Source organism: Capra hircus, chromosome 1 (genome assembly GCF_001704415.2).
Source record: "Capra hircus breed San Clemente chromosome 1, ASM170441v1, whole genome shotgun sequence".
In the NCBI taxonomy this organism is placed as follows: domain Eukaryota; kingdom Metazoa; phylum Chordata; class Mammalia; order Artiodactyla; family Bovidae; genus Capra; species Capra hircus.
In genome coordinates, this window is record NC_030808.1 from 144317368 (window position 1) to 144337343 (window position 19976).

At 51.8% G+C, this 19976-nt stretch overlaps 1 protein-coding gene across 1 annotated transcript in view; it reads left to right on the top strand.

Moving 5' to 3' along the window:
• The window catches only part of TRPM2 (transient receptor potential cation channel subfamily M member 2), a 51361-nt gene extending 42720 nt beyond the window's left edge, over positions 1-8641 (top strand). The window contains exons 26-33 of the mRNA XM_018051946.1: positions 594-751; positions 1365-1441; positions 1626-1727; positions 3307-3393; positions 3824-3929; positions 5352-5453; positions 6618-6734; positions 7383-8641. Coding sequence (XP_017907435.1) covers positions 594-751; positions 1365-1441; positions 1626-1727; positions 3307-3393; positions 3824-3929; positions 5352-5453; positions 6618-6734; positions 7383-7508 — 875 coding nt within the window. The 3' untranslated portion in view covers positions 7509-8641. The remainder of the gene's footprint in view (positions 1-593; positions 752-1364; positions 1442-1625; positions 1728-3306; positions 3394-3823; positions 3930-5351; positions 5454-6617; positions 6735-7382) is intronic.

Here is a 19976-nt window from a genome sequence, read left to right on the forward strand (position 1 = left end):
GCGGCTGGTCTCTACCCACCTGCCCTCTCTTGTGTCCGGGTGTCTGTGGAGTGGAGAGGAGCAGCCCCAGCACCTTGGGATGCTTGACCCCCGCCCCCCCCCCCCCGGCTACATGTGCTGAGCGTGGCCAAGTCCCAAGGCTTGACCAGGCTGGGGAATTCCAGAGGTAGCCTGGCCCAGGCCCCCTGACCTCCCCGTGTGCATCAGGTCCAGCAGACCTGAGACCCAGTCACTTTGACTGGGTGACAGAAAGCACGTCTTTGCTCCCAGATTTGCAGCTGGCCAAGAAATGGTCACGAGCAACCCTCCTGGGCTGTTGCTGGCCCCGAAGGAGCCGTCTGCCCTTTCATCCGGGCAGGCTTCCGGAAGGGCTTGTGCATCCTGCTGAATACTAAGAGCTCTGCTGGGAGCTGCCCCAGGCAACGGGGGCCTGAGCCCAGGCCTTGGTCCTCCTGGGCTGCAGTGATGGGAACCCTGGGGAGGGTGCTCTCTTTGGGGCTGACTTTCAAACTGGGCTCAGGGAGGTGGAGGCTGCCCGGAAGTTTTGGGGAAAGGACCTCAGAGGGTGGCCCTGTCCCTGTCCCCATTCCCAGCACCCCAGAAGGCCTCAGTGGGGCGGGACCCTGAGCTGGACAGCGGATCGAAGGCAGAGGACCCAGGTGATGCCTACCACGTGAATGCCCGGCACCTGCTCTACCCGAGTTGCTCTGTCCTGAGATTCCCGGTGCCCAACGAGAAGGTGCCCTGGGAAGTGAGTGCCTGTCCTGGCCTCACCCACCAGGCTGCAGGGGCCCAGAGTCCTGGGGGGAGTGGTCTGGGCCCCAGGGTGGCTGAGCCCACCACAGCCCCGAAGGGCCACGAGGGACAGATGAAGAGGGAAGCGTGGTCCGTGAGACCCGAGGGGTGAAGCTGGGCCATGAACCTGGACACTGGGGCTGCTATCCACACGGGGCCCACTGCCCTGCTTGTCCTCAAGCCCCCGTCCCCAGAGAACAGCCCCTATCCCCTTTCTGAATGCTGAGGAGGATGGAGGTGGAGAGTGAGAGGGAGCGAAGGAGGAGGCCTGGGGGTGTGCCCCCCACCCCCCCCAGGCCTTCTCTCTGGTTTTCCTGGCACATCCCGGCTGTCACTCCTCCCCAGTCTCTGCCAGGGGACTCCTCCCTCTGGAGTCCAGCCCAGCCCAGCCCCCCTTCCTTCCGCCTGGGGAGACCCCCCTTGACCACGGCTGGCCCAGGTGTGTGTGTCCTGAGGTCAGCCCAGCTCGGACTTCCGTGTCCTTTGGGCCCTCCCAGGGCTATGCAGTCAGCTGTCCTGGGTGACGGCCAGCCTGGGGTGGTGACCGTCTGAGTCCCTGTGTCCCGTAGACGGAGTTCCTCGTGTACAACCCGCCCTTCTACACGGCTGACAGGAAGGACAAGGACCTGGTGGACCCCGTGGGGGAGTGAGTACCCCTGCTTCCTGCCTGGGTGGGCGCCCCATCCTCCCTGGGGGCTGGGACATGCTGGGAGGCATGTGGCTGGGGCGCCTGTGCCCGGGGAGGAACCTCCGTGTGGACAAGGGGTCACTGTGGCCGCTCTGCCTCCTGCCGTCTCTGTTGGGGATGCAACCTCTCCTCTCCCTTCCAGTGCCCTGGAACCTCTGTCCAGGATCAGCTACAATGTGGTGGACGGACCACTGGACCGGCGCAGCTTCCATGGAGTCTACGCAGTGCGGGACGGGCTCCCTCTGTGAGTGTACCCTCCCCCCGCCCTTCTCCAGCCTTCCTCAGCCACCTCTGTGGTTTCCCTCCTGGGGTCAGGCTTCCTCTCCAGCAAAGCTGGTGTTTTTCTGGTTTGTTGTTCAGTCTCTCAGTCATGTCCAATTCTTTGGGACCCCATGGACTGCAGCATGCCAGGCTTCCCTGTCCTTCATTATCTCCTGGAGTTTGCCCAAACTCGTGTCCATTGAGTCAATGATGCCGTGCAACCATCTCATCCTCTGCTTCCCTTCTCCTCCTTCCCTTGATCTTTCCCAGCATCAGGGTCTTTTCAAGCTCTTTGCATCAAGTGGCCAAAGTATTAGAGCTTCGGCTTCAGCATCAGTCCTTCCAATGAACTTTCAGGGTTGATTAAAATTTTTCTGATAAAAACAAACAAAGTATAGAGGAAAGAAACATCAGCATAAAGTACTTTCTTACCAGCCCCGGAGGCCCACGCTTGGCAGTCTCCCTGGACACGTGTGGAGGGGTGGGGACTATGGGCTGGCCCTGCTGGCCTGGGTACTGTGCCCTGGTTCTCTGACACAACCTTTAGGACCTCCATTCCTGAGGTGTAGAAACAGGGTAAAACGTGGACCCCATTGTGAGAATAAAGCAGGGACAATGTTAAAGGGCTGCTGGGCTTACATTCCCAGGTCTGTGCTGTAGGGACAGTATGCCCCATGCACAGGTGTGGAATCAACATAGAGATGAAAGGGGACCCGTGGCGTCAGGCCCAGCAGGCTCTTGGTGGATGCCTACTGTGTGCTGGCCTGGGGTCTGAGGGTCGCTGGGGAGGCTGCACCACCAGGCCGGAGGCCGGGGACGGGATCAGTCAGCTGGGATTTGGAGACCCCATGGAGCAGGTGGTCGTTGAGGGTAACTGCCTGCGGAAGAGGTAGGTGGTGGGCCTCTGGGAATGTTCTGGAGCAGGGAGGGGTGACCACTGGGGTAGAAGCTGCGGGATGGGGTGGTAGAGATGAGTGGGGCAGGGAAACTGAGGTGACCAGGAGCATCTCCAGCCCTGGATGGGGGAGGGGATGGGCGGGGGGATACGGTGTGCAGGAAGAGAGCAGGGCCGAGAGTCGCAGGCAGAGGAGGGGACCATCGATGCCAGCTCACAGGCTGGCCGAGAGTCACAGGCAGAGGAGGGGGCCGTCGATGCTCACAGGCGGCAGAGGCCTTTGGGCACAGCGCCGGAGTCAGTCAGGCGCTCTTTGGAGGGACGTCTGGGTGGGGCTGGTTTCTGCCCCCAGAGGCCCCTTTCCTCTCCAGCCCACCCCAAGGTAGCCGCTGCCCACCCTGGAGCCCCCAAGGGGTGGGGTTTGCATTGGACAGGCCCAGTGCATGACGCAGAGTCACCCAGCCTGGTCAAGGGGCCCTTGGGCTCTGGGGTCTGGTCTGGGCCTCCTCCCTGGTCCTGTCCAGGGGAGCTACCTGGGCTCCAAGAACCCTGAGCCAGGGCAGCTTTGGGTAGAGCTGGCACACAGCCCCTGCAGAGCCCCTGCCTGCTGCCCTGGCTGGGGTCTCCAGCCACTGGCAGTGGGCTGAACTGACCCCTCTCTACCCAGGAACCCCATGGGTCGCACGGGACTGCGTGGCCGTGGGGACCTTAGCTACTTTGGCCCCAATCACACGCTGCAGCCTGTGATCACCCGGTGAGTAGCCCCTGATGAGCACAGTGTCGCCCAGCACCCTACCCCGTGGTGGGGCAGGGGATGAATGTGGGTGCCCCCAGGAGAGCCCAAACCCCTCTTCCGCACAGGCTGCCTCACTTCCTGGTGGGTTCCCTCCTTCAGAGGCCCCTTGGGGAGGACTTTGTCACTATGCAGACAAATATCCATACCAGTTCACCCTTCACTTCCAGAGTCACAGAACGGGAAGGAATGGGTCCCGGGCATGGGCTTCTTTAAGGCTTTCGGTAGAAAAATACTGTCCAACAAGGCTGACCCGTTCTGGTCAGACTGGAGGTTATGGGAGCAGATGGTTCCTCTCCCCTGGAGCAGGTGCTAGTGGCCTAGCAGGTGGCCTCCCAGGCGGGGGCAGGGGCAGGGGCAGGCTGACCCTTCCCCTCACATCCTTCTGCAGCTGGAGGCGGAGCCTGGATGGTGCCATCTGCAGGAAGAACGTCAAGAAGATGCTGGAGGTGCTGGTGGTGAAGCGTGGCCCCTCCGAGCACTGGATGTTGCCTGGGGTGAGGCCCCCGCTGTCCCAGGCCCTGTCCTTGTTTGCATTCTCTGCCACCGACAGGTCACCAGCCACCAGCGGTCGCTGCCCTGGACAGCTTGGAAGCTGTCCCCGTTCTGAATGACAAAGGCTGGTCCTTGCCTTAGAAGGACTGCTCTCTCCCGGCTCTTCGTTTGGTGGTTGTGAAGATGGGTTCAGGCGCTCTTCGGAGCGTAAGCACTGACTGAGCACCTGCTGGGCCCAGGCACCAGGCTCAGGGCTGGGGCTGCCCCTGCAGAGCTCAGGGTTGGGGGGGCCATCTTGGACATGCACCTACCCTGGCCCTGGGGCCTGAGCTGAGCCCCGAGGGCAGGACAGTGTTGCTGGGGGCAGGGCAGGGCATACATGTGTCCTCAGCTCAGGGCAGCAGCCATTTGCAGGACTGATGGGCTCATGGTGACATAACTGGGACGTGTTCTGCTGGGCCTGTCCTGTCCAAGCAGCCCAACCACTCGGATTCTGACCCGTCTATCTGCCTTTTGCTCTCCCAAACCCTGTCATTACTCTGGGGTCAGAACAGACAGGTCCAGACAGGAGGACCGTGCACCCACAGGCCCCAGGCCAGTGTCCTGGTGCAGCTCTGAGGGGCCCCTCCCCTGAGTCTGCCCCTGGAGTCCATAAACTACCCCAGCTCAGCACGAAGCTGCTGGGTTTTCCCGGCATCCACCTGGTGGGGCAGCAAGTTAATGAGTGTGCGTGGGGCAGACCCCCTGAGGGTCTTCAGACCCCAGCCAGGATTCCAGGGCTCTGGATGGTCCAGCTCCTGCAGCCATAACTGCCGTGCCCTCCAGGTGAGGGAAGGTGAGCCCAGGCTGGGCCGTCTCCCTCCGAGGATTCTTCAGCACCCTTCAACCTCCCTCTCCAGTCTCTCTTGACATCTTCCGAGCTGTGTCCCCTGAGGGACAGCTGAAGTTCCCGCCACCCCAGGCAGTGCAGGGCAGGGAGTCTCCCAGGCTGGAGCAGTAGATGTGGTGTGGATGAGAGGCGCCCTAGACGGGTGCAGAGGGGAGTACAGGTGCAGGCCTGTGTCCAGGGCAGGGTGCGTCAGGAGTGGCCAGGAGCCCAGTGCACTGGAGCCGAGGCTGGAGGTGGGGTGGGCATGCACACACACAAGACGCAGCCCTCTGGCTGGCAGTCAGGTGGCAGAGTTCAGGGCACTGGCTCCCTCACGGTGCCCATTACCCCTCAAAGGCTGTGACACCTGGCCTCACGGGCTGACAAGGACAGTGGGCTCTGGGCAATGTCACTCTGGCCCCGAGGCAGCTGCTGCCAGAGGCTCATCTGCCTGAGGCTCCAGGGGGCTGGCCTGCTGCCCATGCCGTGTGGGTGGCCAGAGGACATAGGTTCCAAACCACCCTGCCCACCTGCCCCCACCTCCCTCTCTGCTCAGGGCTCCCGGGAGCCAGGAGAGATGCTGCCCCGGAAGCTAAAGCAGGTCCTGCGAAGAGAATTCTGGTCTTCCTTTGAGAGCCTGCTGACTCAGGGCATGGAGGTGAGGTGGCTCTTCCACTTTGTTCTCACCTGTGCGTCTGGGCCCTGGGGTGTGTGGCCGTGCTGGCTGCTGGGCAGGCTGCAGGAGCCGGGTGGGGAGCCTGCTCCGAGCTCACTGCCCACAGCTCCTGGAGGGAGAACTGGGACCATGTGGCCTGGCTCTGGGCCCCTCGCCTTCCTTCCCTGTCTGGGCTTTCTCCCGAGATCAAGGAGGGCTCTTGGGCCAGGGCAGACCTGGTGTCTGGCTCACATTCACTCTTGCCCTGAGCACAGCTGGGCACAAACACATAACTTGCTTTTTCAGTGAATCTGCAAAAGCCGTAGTTTTAGGTCTGTATTTCCGAATCCACCGTGCTCTTTTTCACAACCACGGAGCATTCCGTGCCATGATTTATTTAAGCAGTCCTTCAAGTGCGTGTCTGAGTCGTTGGTTCTGCCTCTGTTGCGTCTCAGGGTGAAATAGGCAATTGCTGATATTTATGGCTTGACCTACAAACCCAGCAGTTCCGCGTGGTTTGTCCGCTGCAGCCCCTGAGGGAGCATCGCCGTCTCTCTTTTCTCTACTTAGTAAAAAACAATTAAACTTTATTTGTTGAGGTTAAATCTAAATAACACATATGAGCCTTTTTGAAGTGAGCAGTTCAGTGGCGTTTGGTGCATAGACAGTCTGGTGTGGTCCCCACCTCTGTCTAGCTCAAGAATGTGCTGTCACCCCCAGAAGGGAGCCCGTGCCCTTGAGCAGTCACCCCCTCCAGCCCTGGCGCCCACGAGGCTGCCTTCTGTCTCTGTCGATTTGCCTGTTCTGGACATTTATTGTCGGTGGAATCATTTAGCGTGCGGCCTTCGGTATCTGGCTTCTTTCACTTAGCCTACTGTCTGGAGGTCCACCCGTCCTTTTTAATCCTTCCAAGCGCAGTCGAGGCAGGTCTGGATGCCAGGCCAAAGACCAAGAGGGTGACGAGCGAGGCCGTGGGCTCCTATGATGGGTCAGTCAAGTTGAAGGCTGTGCTGGGGGCAGAAGGACAAGGCAGGGAGAGGCCAGGTGGGGCTGGGGCATGGTGGACAGCTGTGCTCACAGTGGCCCAGACCCAGAAAAGGCTTGGGGCCCTCCCTCTGGGAGAAAACCAGGGGATCGGAGGTCCATCACACCTTTGCTATCTCCTAGGTATACAAAGGATACATGGATGACCCCAGGAACACGGACAATGCCTGGATCGAGACGGTGGCCGTGAGCATCCACTTCCCAGACCAGAGTGATGTGGAGCTCAAGAGGCTGAACTCTGTATGTGGCCTGGGTTTCAGGCTTGGAGGAACAGGGGCTGGGGTCATCGGTGCTCTGGAGGGGCCCTGGGGCCTGCAGGGAGGGGTCTGAGGGGTTCCCTGGCCTGGGGCCAGAGCTGGTCAGGACCAGAGAAGGGGGCTGTGGAGTTTGAGTTGTACCAGAGGGTCCGTGGGGGCAACCAGGAGAGGCCAGAGGGCAGCAGCAGGTGGGTGGGGCAGAGGAGGACCCTGGGGCCTCCAGGCTCGTGCCCAGGTGAGGCTGGTTCATGCACTCTTAAGGGGATATCGTCCTGTGTACTTTGATCTCCCTACAGACCCCAAATCTGGAACTGGGCCAGGAAGTCCCAGGGAACAAAACCCAGGCCTTGTCTGCAGGACAGAAAACCATAGAATAAGGCTGTACCCACCCACCCCCGAGGCTTTTGAAAGTTTCTGGGGCTTCACAAGCATTTTCTGATTTGTGCCTGAAGGGGGTGATCTTAGCACCATTCAGGAGAAGTACAAAGGCAGCGGTCACTAGCCAGTCTGTAGCAGGGCTGGGAGCCAGGCCTTGGGGTCCCCACCACCCTCCTGCCATCTATGGGTTTGGGGTGTGGGGTGAGGGCAGGGCCGCTCAGGAGGGACTCAGGACTCACCTCTGTTTCCGCAGCATCTGCACTGTTATGACGAGGGGATGGCCATTCGCTGGCAGGTGGTGGATGAGCGCATCTCCCTGTGTGACAACCACAAGGTCATCCTCCAGAAAGTGGCCGCCTTGTTCGGGGCCTACTACTGACCAGAGACGCAGCCTGTGTGGCCCTGTGGGGGCCGGCGGGGCTGGTCCATCTACGGCCCACTGGGAGTGTCTGCCCCTCATGGCCAGCTCATGAACTGGAGGCACTGGGGCGCTCTGGGAGGAGAGTTGAGCAGGGCACAGGTAGGCTCCGGCCATGAGGCAGGGCCTCAGGGTCAAGGTGGACACTGGAACTCTGCCAGCCAACACTGCCTCTCCCAAGCCTGCTGGTGGCCTGTGGATGCCCTCCTGGCCACATCCTCTGAGCAGCACGTCCACCACCAGCGGTGCATCTGCCCCAGGCCAGAGCTCCCTGGAGAGTCAGCGCTTCCTGTGGCCTCCTCCTCAGGCCCACGGCCCCAAGAGGGCCTCCACTGTGCCTGAACTCGGACCCTCACCTGGCCTGGGGCAGCCTGGGACTCCAGTTCACATGTCAGGGCTGAGCCCCGTGGTGGGGCAGGAGGGCAAGCTCCCACCTCCTCCGGAGTTGCAGAGGTCTCTGCCTATGTGCTGCTCCGGGTCCAGGCGGGGAGGATGCAGAAACACCGGGGGTAGGACCTCTCCTGCACGTGGTGCCCCCTCCTCCCTCCTCCAGGGAGGAGTGGGTCATGGGTGTGGACTGAGGGGCCCCCCAGGTTAGCATCAGTAACTCACAGACCGTCTGCAGCCTTCGGATGCTGTGCAAACCCCGCACCAAACCCGCCCTCCCCACCAGCGTCACTGGTCCCATGTTTGTCCCTCAGATGGAGTTGCAGACATGAGCAGTGGTGGGGGATTGTGTCTGAGTCACAAGACCTCTTCCAGCCAAAGTCAAGCTTCCCGGGGCCCAAGGGGATCTCCCGTGGACACCCTACAGCCCCCAGTCCAAACTCATGACTGCTCCTCCAATCAACAACCTTCCCAACACACACACACACACCCCTCCCTTCCCTCTTCCTCATTTTCCTAGGCCCCAGCTCCAGCCTCCAACCTGGGGCTCAGCCGCTCATGCCTTCCCCTGCCCCTACCCTGCAGGTGCTCAGGCACTGTGGGGTACTTGTTTGTTTGTTTTTTAAATCTAGAATTACAGATTCAGCCAAACTAGCGCTTTAGTGGCAGCACCAAATAAAGACACTTAAAACTCATAGAGAAAGTTACTTGCTCAGTCGTGTCCGACTCTGTGACCCCATGGACTGTAACTCACTCTTCCTCTATCCATGGAATTCTCCAGGCAAGAATACGAGAGTGGGTGGCCATGCCCTTCTCCAGGGGATCTTCCCCCTCCCAGGGATCAAACCCGGGTCTCTCGCATTGCAGGCAGATTCTTTACTGTCTGAAACGTGCTTCTCATGCATCCTTTCCGAAAGAACTTGTCAAAGAAGAATTACAGAAAAGCGAAACACACTGTCTTAGCTTGGGCTGCGTAACAAAGGACCACAGCCGGACCACTCACTTTCCCACAGTTCTAGAGGCTGGGAGTGGAGGTCAGGTGTGGGTAGGGTGGTTCCTGCTGAAGCCTCTGCCTCGGCTTGTCCCTGGCCGCCTCATTCCACCTCCTCATGTGGTCTTTCCTCGGAGTGTGCAGGGAACGAGGGGTCTCTAATTCTCCTCTTACAGGGGCACTAATGCTGCTATGTCTGGGCCCCACCCTATGACTTCATTTAACCTTACTTCCTTAGAGGCCCTCGCTCCAAATACAGCCACATGAGATTGGAGCTTCAACATAGGGATTTGGGGAAGGGATACAAACAGGTGTCCAACACAAACAGGACACAAACATCTGGCTTCCCTGGTGGCTCAATGGTAAAGAATCTGCCTGCAGTGCAGGAGACGTGGGCTTGATCCCTGCATCAGGAAGATCCCCTGGAGAAGGAAATGCTCGCTCCAGTATTCCTGCCTGGGAAATGCCATAGGCGGAGGAGCCTGGTGGGCTGTAGTCCGTTGGGGTCACCAAAGAGTTGGATGTGAGTTAGCAACTAAACAACAACACAGACATTTAGTCCATCACACAAACACACACACACACACACACACACACACACGTAATCAAAAGTGGGGTCTAGTTGCTCACTGCTCAAAAAACAATAAAGACGCCAGGTTGGTGGAAAGGAAAGTTTGTTTTATTTTGGATGCTAGCACACTTCCCCAGGGGTAGGGGGAAGGGTGGACACCCGTCCAAAAGCTGACTTCCCCCACGTTACTGACAAGCAGTGGCAAGAGCGTTCATGGACAGAGGGAGGGACTCCACACAGAAACAGCAGTCAGCAGTCAGCAGTCAGCTCTGTCATCTGATGATTAGTCTTCAGGGGTCTGAGCAGCGTCACCCTGATTGTCTCAAGTACATGAATCTTCAGTTCCAGGGTCGGCTTGTTCCCATTTCCTTGAGGCCAGTTCTTGGAACTGTGGCAGCTTATGTCATAGCTACACTCTGGTCATTATGCATCAATAGTTAACTTCTCCACCTGGTAGGGGTTTCAGTATCTGCAGGACAGCTCACAGGAGATGGCTCAGCATATTCTCTATAGCACTGGAGGAAGAATTAAAGGTCCTTGACTCAGCTTCCTGACTATTTTTGTTTTATCCCATTTGACTGTTTGCCTCTGCTTTTCTATTTTTTCACTTCTCTGATTAAACTTGTTCATGGCTGACGTTTTTCTACAGACAAAAGGCAGGCAGAGAACATGAGAGGGAAGGACCTGTTTCACACATAGACTGAGCTCTGTGGAAGCAAAAAAACTACTAAATGTAGGGCTAAGTTTTACCACTGTTGAGGCATGATGTAAAAAGAAAATCTAATGATCGTTCTTGTAGAAATCCCAGTTGTGTCCCTGGGAGCTGGCAGAGGAATGAAGGCAGCCAATACAAGCAGAGATAAGGTCTTCTCTTGTCGCAAGGAAGAAACAGATGCTGACCGTCACAGTGCTGGGGGAAGGACGCAGGCAGGGAGACCTGCAAATGTATATCACAGCCCAGGTAACCTCCAGAGGATGGAGAGAAAGGAATAACATCAAACCACCGGAGGAACCAAGCAGAAACTTAGTCAAAGAGAGAAAATAGCAGTAGACGATGCTTCACATGGAATAAGATGGCAAGAAATAATCAAAACGTATTAGCAATTATGACACACACAAAGTATGAGTCTCATATGGGGATAAAAGATAACAAGAAATTTCTCTTCTTTTCTGGATATTTTCCTCTATCACCCCAAAGAGACATGTTTTAGCTGACAATAGGGAGTCAGCCTACCAAACAGTCTCCAAAGAAAAGGTGTGGGGGCAGGTCCAGCAGAGGACAGAACTTAAGGTTTGAGTTTGTCCTTCTAAGAACAAATGGGAATTTGAGCAGGAAAAAGTACCAATCCATTAAGAAGGTAGCAGTTTTGTGAACTGCTATCCATCTTCCCAGGTGACTCAGTGGTAAAGACCCCACCTGCCAATGTGGGAGGAGTGGGTTCAATCCCTGGATCAGGAAGATCCCCTGGAGAAGGAAATGGCAACCCACTCCAGGATTCTTACCTGGGGAATCCCATGGACAGAGGAGGCTGGCAGGCTATAGTCCATGGGGTCACAAGAGTCAAGACTCAACTGAACACAAACTTCCATCTAGCATCATATCTTTTAAAATATGAAATGCAAAATTGATAGAAGTTCCAGGAGAAATGGGCAAACTCACAGCAATGTTTAAGATTTTCCTTTTAGAAATCAAGGAGCTAACAAAAAATAGGGCAAAATTTGAATAACGCAATCAACAGGATTGAGGTCATTCTATGCAGTGTTTGTGAGCATGTTTACCTAAATATTGTGAAACTGTTAGTTGCTCAGTCATGTCTGACTCTTTTCGACCACGTGGACTGTAGCTTGCCAGGCTCCTCTGTCCATGGAATTCTCCAGGCAAGAATACTGGAGTGGATAGCCATTCCCTTCTCCAGGGGATCTTTCCGATATAGGGATTGAACCCAGGTGTCCTGCATTGCAGGCAGATTCTTTACCATCTGAGCCACCAGGAAAGCCCCTTACCTACATATTACATGTGCTTCAGTTCAGTTCAGTTCAGTTGTTCAGTCGTGTCCGACTCTTTGCGACCCCATGAATCATAGCACGCCAGGCCTCCCTGTCCATCACCAACCCCCGGAGTTCACTCAAACTCATGTCCATCAAGTCGGTGATGCCATCCAGCCATCTTGTCCTCTGTCGTCCCCTTCTCCTCCTGCCCCCAATCCCTCCCAGCATCAGAGTCTTTTCCAGTGAGTCAACTCTTCACATGAGGTGGCCAAAGTACTGGAGTTTCAGCTTCAGCATCAGTCCTTCCAATGAACACCCAGGACTGATCTCCTTTAGGATGGACTGGTTGGATCTCCTTGCAGTCCAAGGGACTCTCAAGAGTCTTCTCCAACACCACAGTTCAAAAGCATCAACTCTTTGGCGCTCAGCTTTCTTCACAGTCCAACTCTCACATCCATACATGACCATTGGAAAAACCATAGCCTTGACTAGATGGACCTTTGTTGGCAAAGTAATATCTCTGCTTTTCAATATGCTATCTAGGTTGGTCATAACTTTCCTTCCAAGGAGTAAGCATCTTTTAATTTCATGGCTGCAATCACCATCTGCAGTGATTTTGGAGCCCCCCAAAATAAAGTCTGACACTGTTTCCACTGTTTCCCCATCTATTTCCCATGAAGTGATGGGACCAGATGCCATGATCTTCGTTTTCTGAATGTTGAGCTTTAAGCCAACTTTTTCACTCTCCTCTTTCACTTTCATCAAGAGGCTTTTTAGTTCCTCTTCACTTTCTGCCATAAGGGTGGTGCGTATTTATAAATACATGTGCATATTAATATATAAATACGTGTTGTACATGTACATTATGTCTCACTTCCACACATATTTGTCTATATATAGATTGTGTGCAATATATTTATTTGGGTACAATATGTATAATACATATTTGTGTAATAAAGGGTATATAACATGCACATCTATGTACGCACGTTATATGGTGTGTGGGTGATTGTGTACCCACCCCAACAACAAGGTCCAGAGGTGACACGTGGTTCTCAGACATGGAATATTCACAGCAGTGAGCATCCATCACACCACCAAGGGGGTCTCAGCAACTTCCCAAGGCAGCTCCATCACTGCAGCCACACTCCACCCCCAGCACCGGAAGAGTGCTGTTAAGAGGCGGCCATGCACCGGAAGAGGACAGGAAATACCTCAGTGGGCCCAGGTGTCTGCCTGGGATGTGAGTGACTGACTGGTCCCCTGACCAGCTGGGAGGGAGCCCAAGTGGTATCCAGGGCAGGACACTGGTCCCCACCCCCGCCCTCAGCCCTTCGTGGATGGGGGGCTTCTGTCCTTACTCTGGATCCTGTCTTTACTCTGAATCTAGTTTCCTGGGCAAGAGGACCAACAGGGAGTGGCCGTGTCTCCAGGAGCAGAGCAGTCGCTGGCCCTGGGTTTCCAATTAGCACTAGGTCCAGGGCACCCCACTGCCTAGGATTCAGAGCAAAAGAGAACTGCGGGCTGAGTGCCACTTAGGGAATGCCCAGAGCGGGGGACTGTGCGTGCTTCCATGCCCTCTACCTCTGCAGAGACCTGCACCGGGGCAGCTAGAACAAGACAATGAGAGGGTCCAAGTCACAGCCTCAGGGATGTGGCTGGAAGTTTCAGAAAGGAACAGTTAAGACCTTAAATGCACTTATTTGAAAATCAAGAGTGAAAGTAAATTATCTGAGTTTATGGCTCAAAAAGCTCAAAAAATAGCTACAGAATCAACAGAGGCTCAGGGGCTCAGACAGGGGCTCAGACAGGGACTAAATCAGATGTAACCAAAGAGGGAAAAATTGAGAATTGGCATGGTGAACATATTCAAAACTCAACTCTTGCAGAAGAGCAACAAAATCAACAGAACTTGGACAAGAGGAAGAGTGAGAAACCAGGGGAGTGGGTGTGTGTACTGGTGCGGGGCAGGAGAGACTGCTGTGGAATTCCCAGATCTACTGGATAGGCTGTAGGTGGGGGGTGCTGCTCAGGCCCAGAAATCCAGGAATTCCGGGAGATCCAGGAATCTGGGGGGCTTAGAAGGAGCTGAGAATGGCCCAAGCTGCTGAGGATAGTTTTACCATTGGCAGTCCATCCATGGAGGCTCTTTGCGAGCTCAGGCCCTGCCTGTGTGGTTCTGGGCAGCGGGTTTTGCCGGGGGTCCTAGGTTTTCTCTCTTTGTGTGGTTCCAGCCCCTGCCCATGAGCAGGCTGCAGTCAGCAGTGCGCTGCAAGCCAAGGGTTCTGGCTTAGGGTTCCCCCAGCTGGGAGAGGGCAGGAACTGGGACCAACAGGGGTCAGAGTGGAGGCCAGGGTTGCTGAGGGTGGAGCTGGGCACAGTGGATGGGAAGATGGGAGAGCAAGGTGTCAGCACACACTAAGCCAGCTGGCCGAACCCTGGAAGGGCCCGTCCCAGGCTGCTCTGAGGCCTCTGCCTGGGGAGGCAGCGTCTGGACCTTGGGATGTTTGTCCATCCCACCACTGTGGCTGCTGCTCCTCCCGGCTCATCCCCAGGGAGACACGCTCAGCCCTCACTAGCAAAACAACCTGCCAAACGGGGAAGCAATTAACCAGTGGGAGCCTCGTGTTTTGTCCCTTGGGTCAGGAGGCCTGGATTCTGGGAGGATAAATGGGTGAGATAATCGACCTGGAGCCCAATTACAGTTATGAGGGCGGCTACAGTGAGTGGGCGGACCACGTGGCCAGGATGGCATCAGAAGGTTGCTGGTGTTTCTGAGAGCAGACTTGTGGTCCAGAGTGGACAGTGAGCCAGGCTCTCACAGGGCCCTGTGGCCTGGGCCTGGCTGGCTGCCATCAACTCCTGCAAGGACTCTGATGTCATCATCCAGTGAGGTTCCAGCCCATGAAGACCAGGAGGACAGCATCATGCCCTAAATGGGTCCATCCACCCATCCATCCATTGCTGTGTTTACCACCCACACGTGTGACCACCTGCGAACGCACACACATAGCCAGCACATCCCTGCTTTCTTTTACTGAGGAATTACATGCCCTCAGTTACCTGCACACACCTGAAGCCTAGCAGCTTGGAGGGTTTTTCACTGATGTTGATGACCAGCACTCAGATCATGACACAGAATACCCAGGCACAGAACCCCCCTCGAGCCCCTTCCCCTTCCCGCCTCTGCCACCGAGGCATGTTGCCTATTCTGGAACTTTCCATAAAGAGAAGTCACAGAGGGAACCCTGAGTGTTTGGCCCTTCCCCTACTGCATAATAATGTCAGGATGTATCCATACCCACACTGTAGTTTTGGGTGGTAATCACATTGATTTGTTTAACTTGAATATTTAACATATTCATAATTTGGGGGCTCCTCTCTTCAATCTACTATATAATAAAAACATTGCAGCAGTTTCATAGCTCATCTTATTTAATCTCTTAAGAGACACTTGACAGAAAGATTTGAGGGGTTCCTACACATGTAGACGTCCACTGCATGGCCACTACACGGCCAGGGGAGAGCATGCCCTCAGGACTCCCACCCTACTCGGGAGGTCACTCGACGTGACCCCTGGGGACTGTGATGAGAAATGATAGTCGATACCACTCCCTAAAGCAACCAGCGACAGAGCAGGGTCCCAGCTAAGAGTTAACTACACAGAGAAAATGGGCTCATAAAATACTCAGTCCAAAAGAAGGGAGGAAAAGAGGAAAAGGGGACAGAGCCGAGGGGCAAATGGGGCAGAAATGGGACAGACGGGAGCTCATCACCCCGAGGGTGTGTGTGGCCGGAGCCAAGATGTCCCCTACACCACCACTTAGTGTGACCCCATTTCCCACTGTGCCCAGGTCTATTCCAGGACCCCACATCCCATTCAGTTGCTATTTTTCCTTAGTCTTTTCCATTTTGTAACAGTGAGTCAGTCTTTTCTCATCTTTTATCATTTTTCCATTTTGGAACTGATCAGTCACTTTGTAAAATGCCTTTCAATTTGGGTGTGTCTGGTGTGTTCTTATGACTGGAAAGAGATTGTGCCTTTTTGGCAAGAAAACCACAGAAGTGATGCTGTGTCTTTCTCAGTCTATGCATCAGGAGCCACATGATGCCAGCCTGTCTTGTTACTGATGATATTAACCTTAGTCACATACATAAGGTAGTTTCTGCTGTGTTTCTTCACTGTAAATCTATTATTTCTCCCTTCGCAGTTCGTAAATGTATTGAGGATGATACTTTGATTCTATGGAAATCTTTAAGGAAACTAAATATAAAGACATAGGAGGGAGGAGGGATAAATTGGGAGATTAGGATAAAATAGATAACTATGCAGATACACACTATAATATATAAAACAGATAACTAATAAGAACCTGCGGTACAGCACAGGTTGTTGTTCAGTCACTCAGTCACTTCCAACTCTTTGTTACCCCATGGACTGCAGCATGCCAGGCTTCCCTGTCCTTCACCATCTCCTGGAGCTCGCTCAAACTCAGATCCATTGAGTCAGTGATGCAATCCAAACTTCTCATCCTCTGTCGTCCCCTCAGCACATTTAGTTACCTATTTTATCCTAATCTCCCAATTTAATCAGCACAGGGAACCCTACTCAATTCTCTGCCATGGCCTATATAGGAAAAGAATTCTTTAAAAAAAAAAAAAGACATAAGTGTATGTATAACTGATTCACTTTGCTTGTATACTTGAAACCAACACAGCATTGTAAATCAACCACACTCCAATAAATTTTTTTTAAAAAGACACAGGAAGTTAAAAGCAAAAAGAGTGGAGGAAGGTAACTCATCTTTTGATGTTAACCCATCGAAAAAGAGAGTTGGAGTGGCTACTAATGTCACAAAAGTAGAATTCAGGGCAAAGAATCTGGGGATAAGGAGGCTCTTTTCATAATGATAAAGTGGTCAATTAATCAAGAGGACATACTAATCTGAATATAAAGCTTCAAAATGCATAAAACAAAAACCTGATAGAACTTCAAGGAGTAACAGACAGATCTCAGGAACCTCAGTACACCTCTCTCAGTTATTAAGTAGCAAGTAGATGGAAAATAAGTTCAGTTCAGTTCAGTCACTCAGTCGTGTCCAACTCTTTGTGACCCCATGAATCGCAGCATGCCAGGCCTCCCTGTCCATCACCATCTCCTGGAGTTCACTCAGACTTGCGTTCATCCAGCCATCTCATCCTCTGTTGTCCCCTTCTTCTCCTGCTCCCAATCCCTCCCAGCATCAGAGTCTTTTCCAATGAGTCAACTCTTCGCACGAGGGGGCCAAAGTACTGGAGTTTCAGCTTTAGCATCATTCCTTCCAAAGAAATCCCAGGGCTGATCTCCTTCAGAATGGACTGGTTGGATCTCCTTGCAGTCCAAGGGACTCTCAAGAGTCTTCTCCAACACCACAGTTCAAATGCATCAATTCTTTGGCACTCAGCCTTCTTCACAGTCCAACTCTCACATCCATACATGACTACTGGAAAAACCATAGCCTTGACTAGACGGGCCTTAGTCGGCAAAGTAATGTCTCTGCTTTTGAATATACTATCTAGGTTGCTCATAACCTTTCTTCCAAGGAGTAAGTGTCTTAATTTCATGGCTGCAATCACCATCTGCAGTGATTTTGGAGCCCCCCAAAATAAAGTCTGACACTGTTTCCACTGTTTCCCCATCTATTTCCCATGAAGTGATGGGACCGGATGCCATGATTTTCATTTTCTGAATGTTGAGCTTTAAGCCAACTTTTTCACTCTCCTCTTTCACTTTCATCAAGAGGCTTTTTAGTTCCTCTACACTTTCTGCCATAAGGGTGGTGTCATCTGCATATCTGAGGTTATTGATATTTCTCCCAGCAATCTTGATTCCAGCTTGTGTTTCTTCCAGTCCAGCGTTTCTCATGATGTACTCTGCATAGAAGTTAAATAAGCAGGATGACAATATACAACCTTGACGTACTCCTTTTCCTATTTGTAACCAGTCTGTTGTTCCATATCCAGTTCTAACTGTTGCTTCCTGACCTGCATACAGATTTCTCAAGAGGCAGGTCAGGTGGTCTGGTATTCCCATCTCTTTCAGAATTTTCCACAGTTTATTGTGATCCACACAGTCAAAGGCTTTGGCATAGTCAATAAAGGAGAAATGGATGTTTTTCTGGAACTCTCTTGCTTTTTCCATGATCCAGTGGATGTTGGCAATTTGATCTCTGGTTCCTCTGTCTTTTCTAAAACCAGCTTGAACATCAGGAAGCTCACAGTTCACGTATTGCTGAAGCCTGGCTTGGAGAATTTTGAGCATTACTTTACTAGCGTGTGAGATGAGTGTAATTGTGCGGTAGTTTGAGCATTTTTTGGCATTGCCTTTCTTTGGGATTGGAACGAAAACTGCCTTTTTCCAGTCCTGTGGCCACTGCTGAGTTTTCCAAATTTGCTGGCATATTGAGTGCAGCACTTTCACAGCATCATCTTTCAGGATTTGAAATAGCTCCATTGGAATTCCATCACCTTCACTAGCTTTGTTCATAGTGATGCTTTCTAAGGCCCAGTTAATTTCACATTCCAGGATGTCTGGCTCTATATGAGTGATCACACCATCGTGATTATCTGGGTCGTGAAGATCTTTTTTGTACAGTTCTTCTGTGTATTCTTGCCACCTCGTCTTAATATCTTCTGCTTCTGTTAGTAAAATAAATAATCACTAGTAATTGAAGGACACTTCCTTATACTGATAAGGACAGCTACAAAACCCTACAGTCAACATTATTCTTAATGGTGAAAGATTGAATGTTCCCCCCTAGAATCCAGAGGAATAAGATATCTGCTCTTACTCCTCCTTTTCATTACTGAACTAGGGCTCTAGCCAGTGCAATTAGGCATGAAAATGAAGTAAAAGACATTCAGACTGGGAGAAAACTGTAATACTCTTTTTACTTAGAGATAACACAATTGTGTTAATGTATGCTGAAAATCTTTAGGTGTCTGCTAAAAGGGTGTCTACTCATTAGTTCTAGTAACTAATAAGTGAGTTTAGTAAAATCCAGATCAGTATGCAAGTGCCAATTTTATTTCCATATATTAGCTTTTAACAAAGATACATTGAACTTAAAATACCATTTACAATAACATTAAAAAATTAGATAAATCTGACAAAAGATGTGTGAAACCAAAAACTACAAAACACATATGAAAGAAATAAAAGAAGCTCTAAATGAGAAGATATACCATGTTCATAGAATGGAATACTCAATACTGTCAAGATGTTAATTCTCTTAAACTGATCTGTAGATTCAATGCAATCCCAAACAAAATCCCACTAAACTCTTTTGGTAGAATTTGTCAAGCTGATTCTAAAATTCATGAAGCAAAGCAAAGGGTCCTGGATGACCGAAAGAACTTTATGAAAAAACAAAGTTAGAAGATTTATATTACTTGGCTTCAAGAATTACTGTAAAGCTTCAATAATGAAGACAGCTTGGAACATTTGCGTAAAATAGACAAATAGACCAACTGAATACAGAAAGCACAGAATAGACTCATACAAATACAGACCTCTGATTTTCAACAAAGATGCAGAGATAATTCAGTAGAAAAGGGATCATTTAAAAAAAAAAACAGTCCTGGAAAACTAGACATCTATTTGTACAAAAAATAAACTTCAAGTCGTATCTCACACCAAATGTAAAATGTGAGTGTAATATGTAAGATTTGTTACTTATGACACCAGAAGGATGAGCCATAAAAATGAAAACATTGATACATTGAACTTCATCAGAATTAAAAATTTCTCTTTGAAAAACTTTTAACAAAGTGAAAAGACAAGCCATAGAATCAGAGGAATATATACAAATCACATGTCTGGTAAAGGATTTGTATCCAGAATATACAAGGAATTCTCAAAACTCAACAATAAGAAAACAACTCAATTAAAAGAGGGTATAAGATCTGAACAAAACACTTCCTTAAAGAAGATAGACAGCAAACAAACAGATAAAGACATTCAAGCTCTGAGTGAAATACAAATTAAAGCCACAATGAAATGTACTCCTACACACTTATTAGAATCTCTAAAATTAAAAACAGTGACCAACCAAGTCCTGGTGCTGCTCTGGAGCATACACAGAACAGGAATGTTAAATTGTACAATCACTTTGGCAGTTTCTTAGAAGTTAAACATAAGCCACCATGAGAGCCAGCCAATCCATTCCTAGATATTTATCTGAGAAATCAAGAGTATTTGTCCAAACAAAGATTGCACACAATGTTCATATCAGCTCTGGTTGTAATAGCAGACGACTGGAAACAACCCAGATCTCCACAAGCAGGTGAGTGGATATACAAACTGTGGAACACTCATGCAATGCCTCATTACTCAGCACTAAAAGGAATAACCATTGATAAACGCACCAGCACCTGGTGAACCCAAAGTAATCACTCTGGGTGAGAGAAGCTAGACAAAACGTACATATCTATGATTCCATTTATATAAATT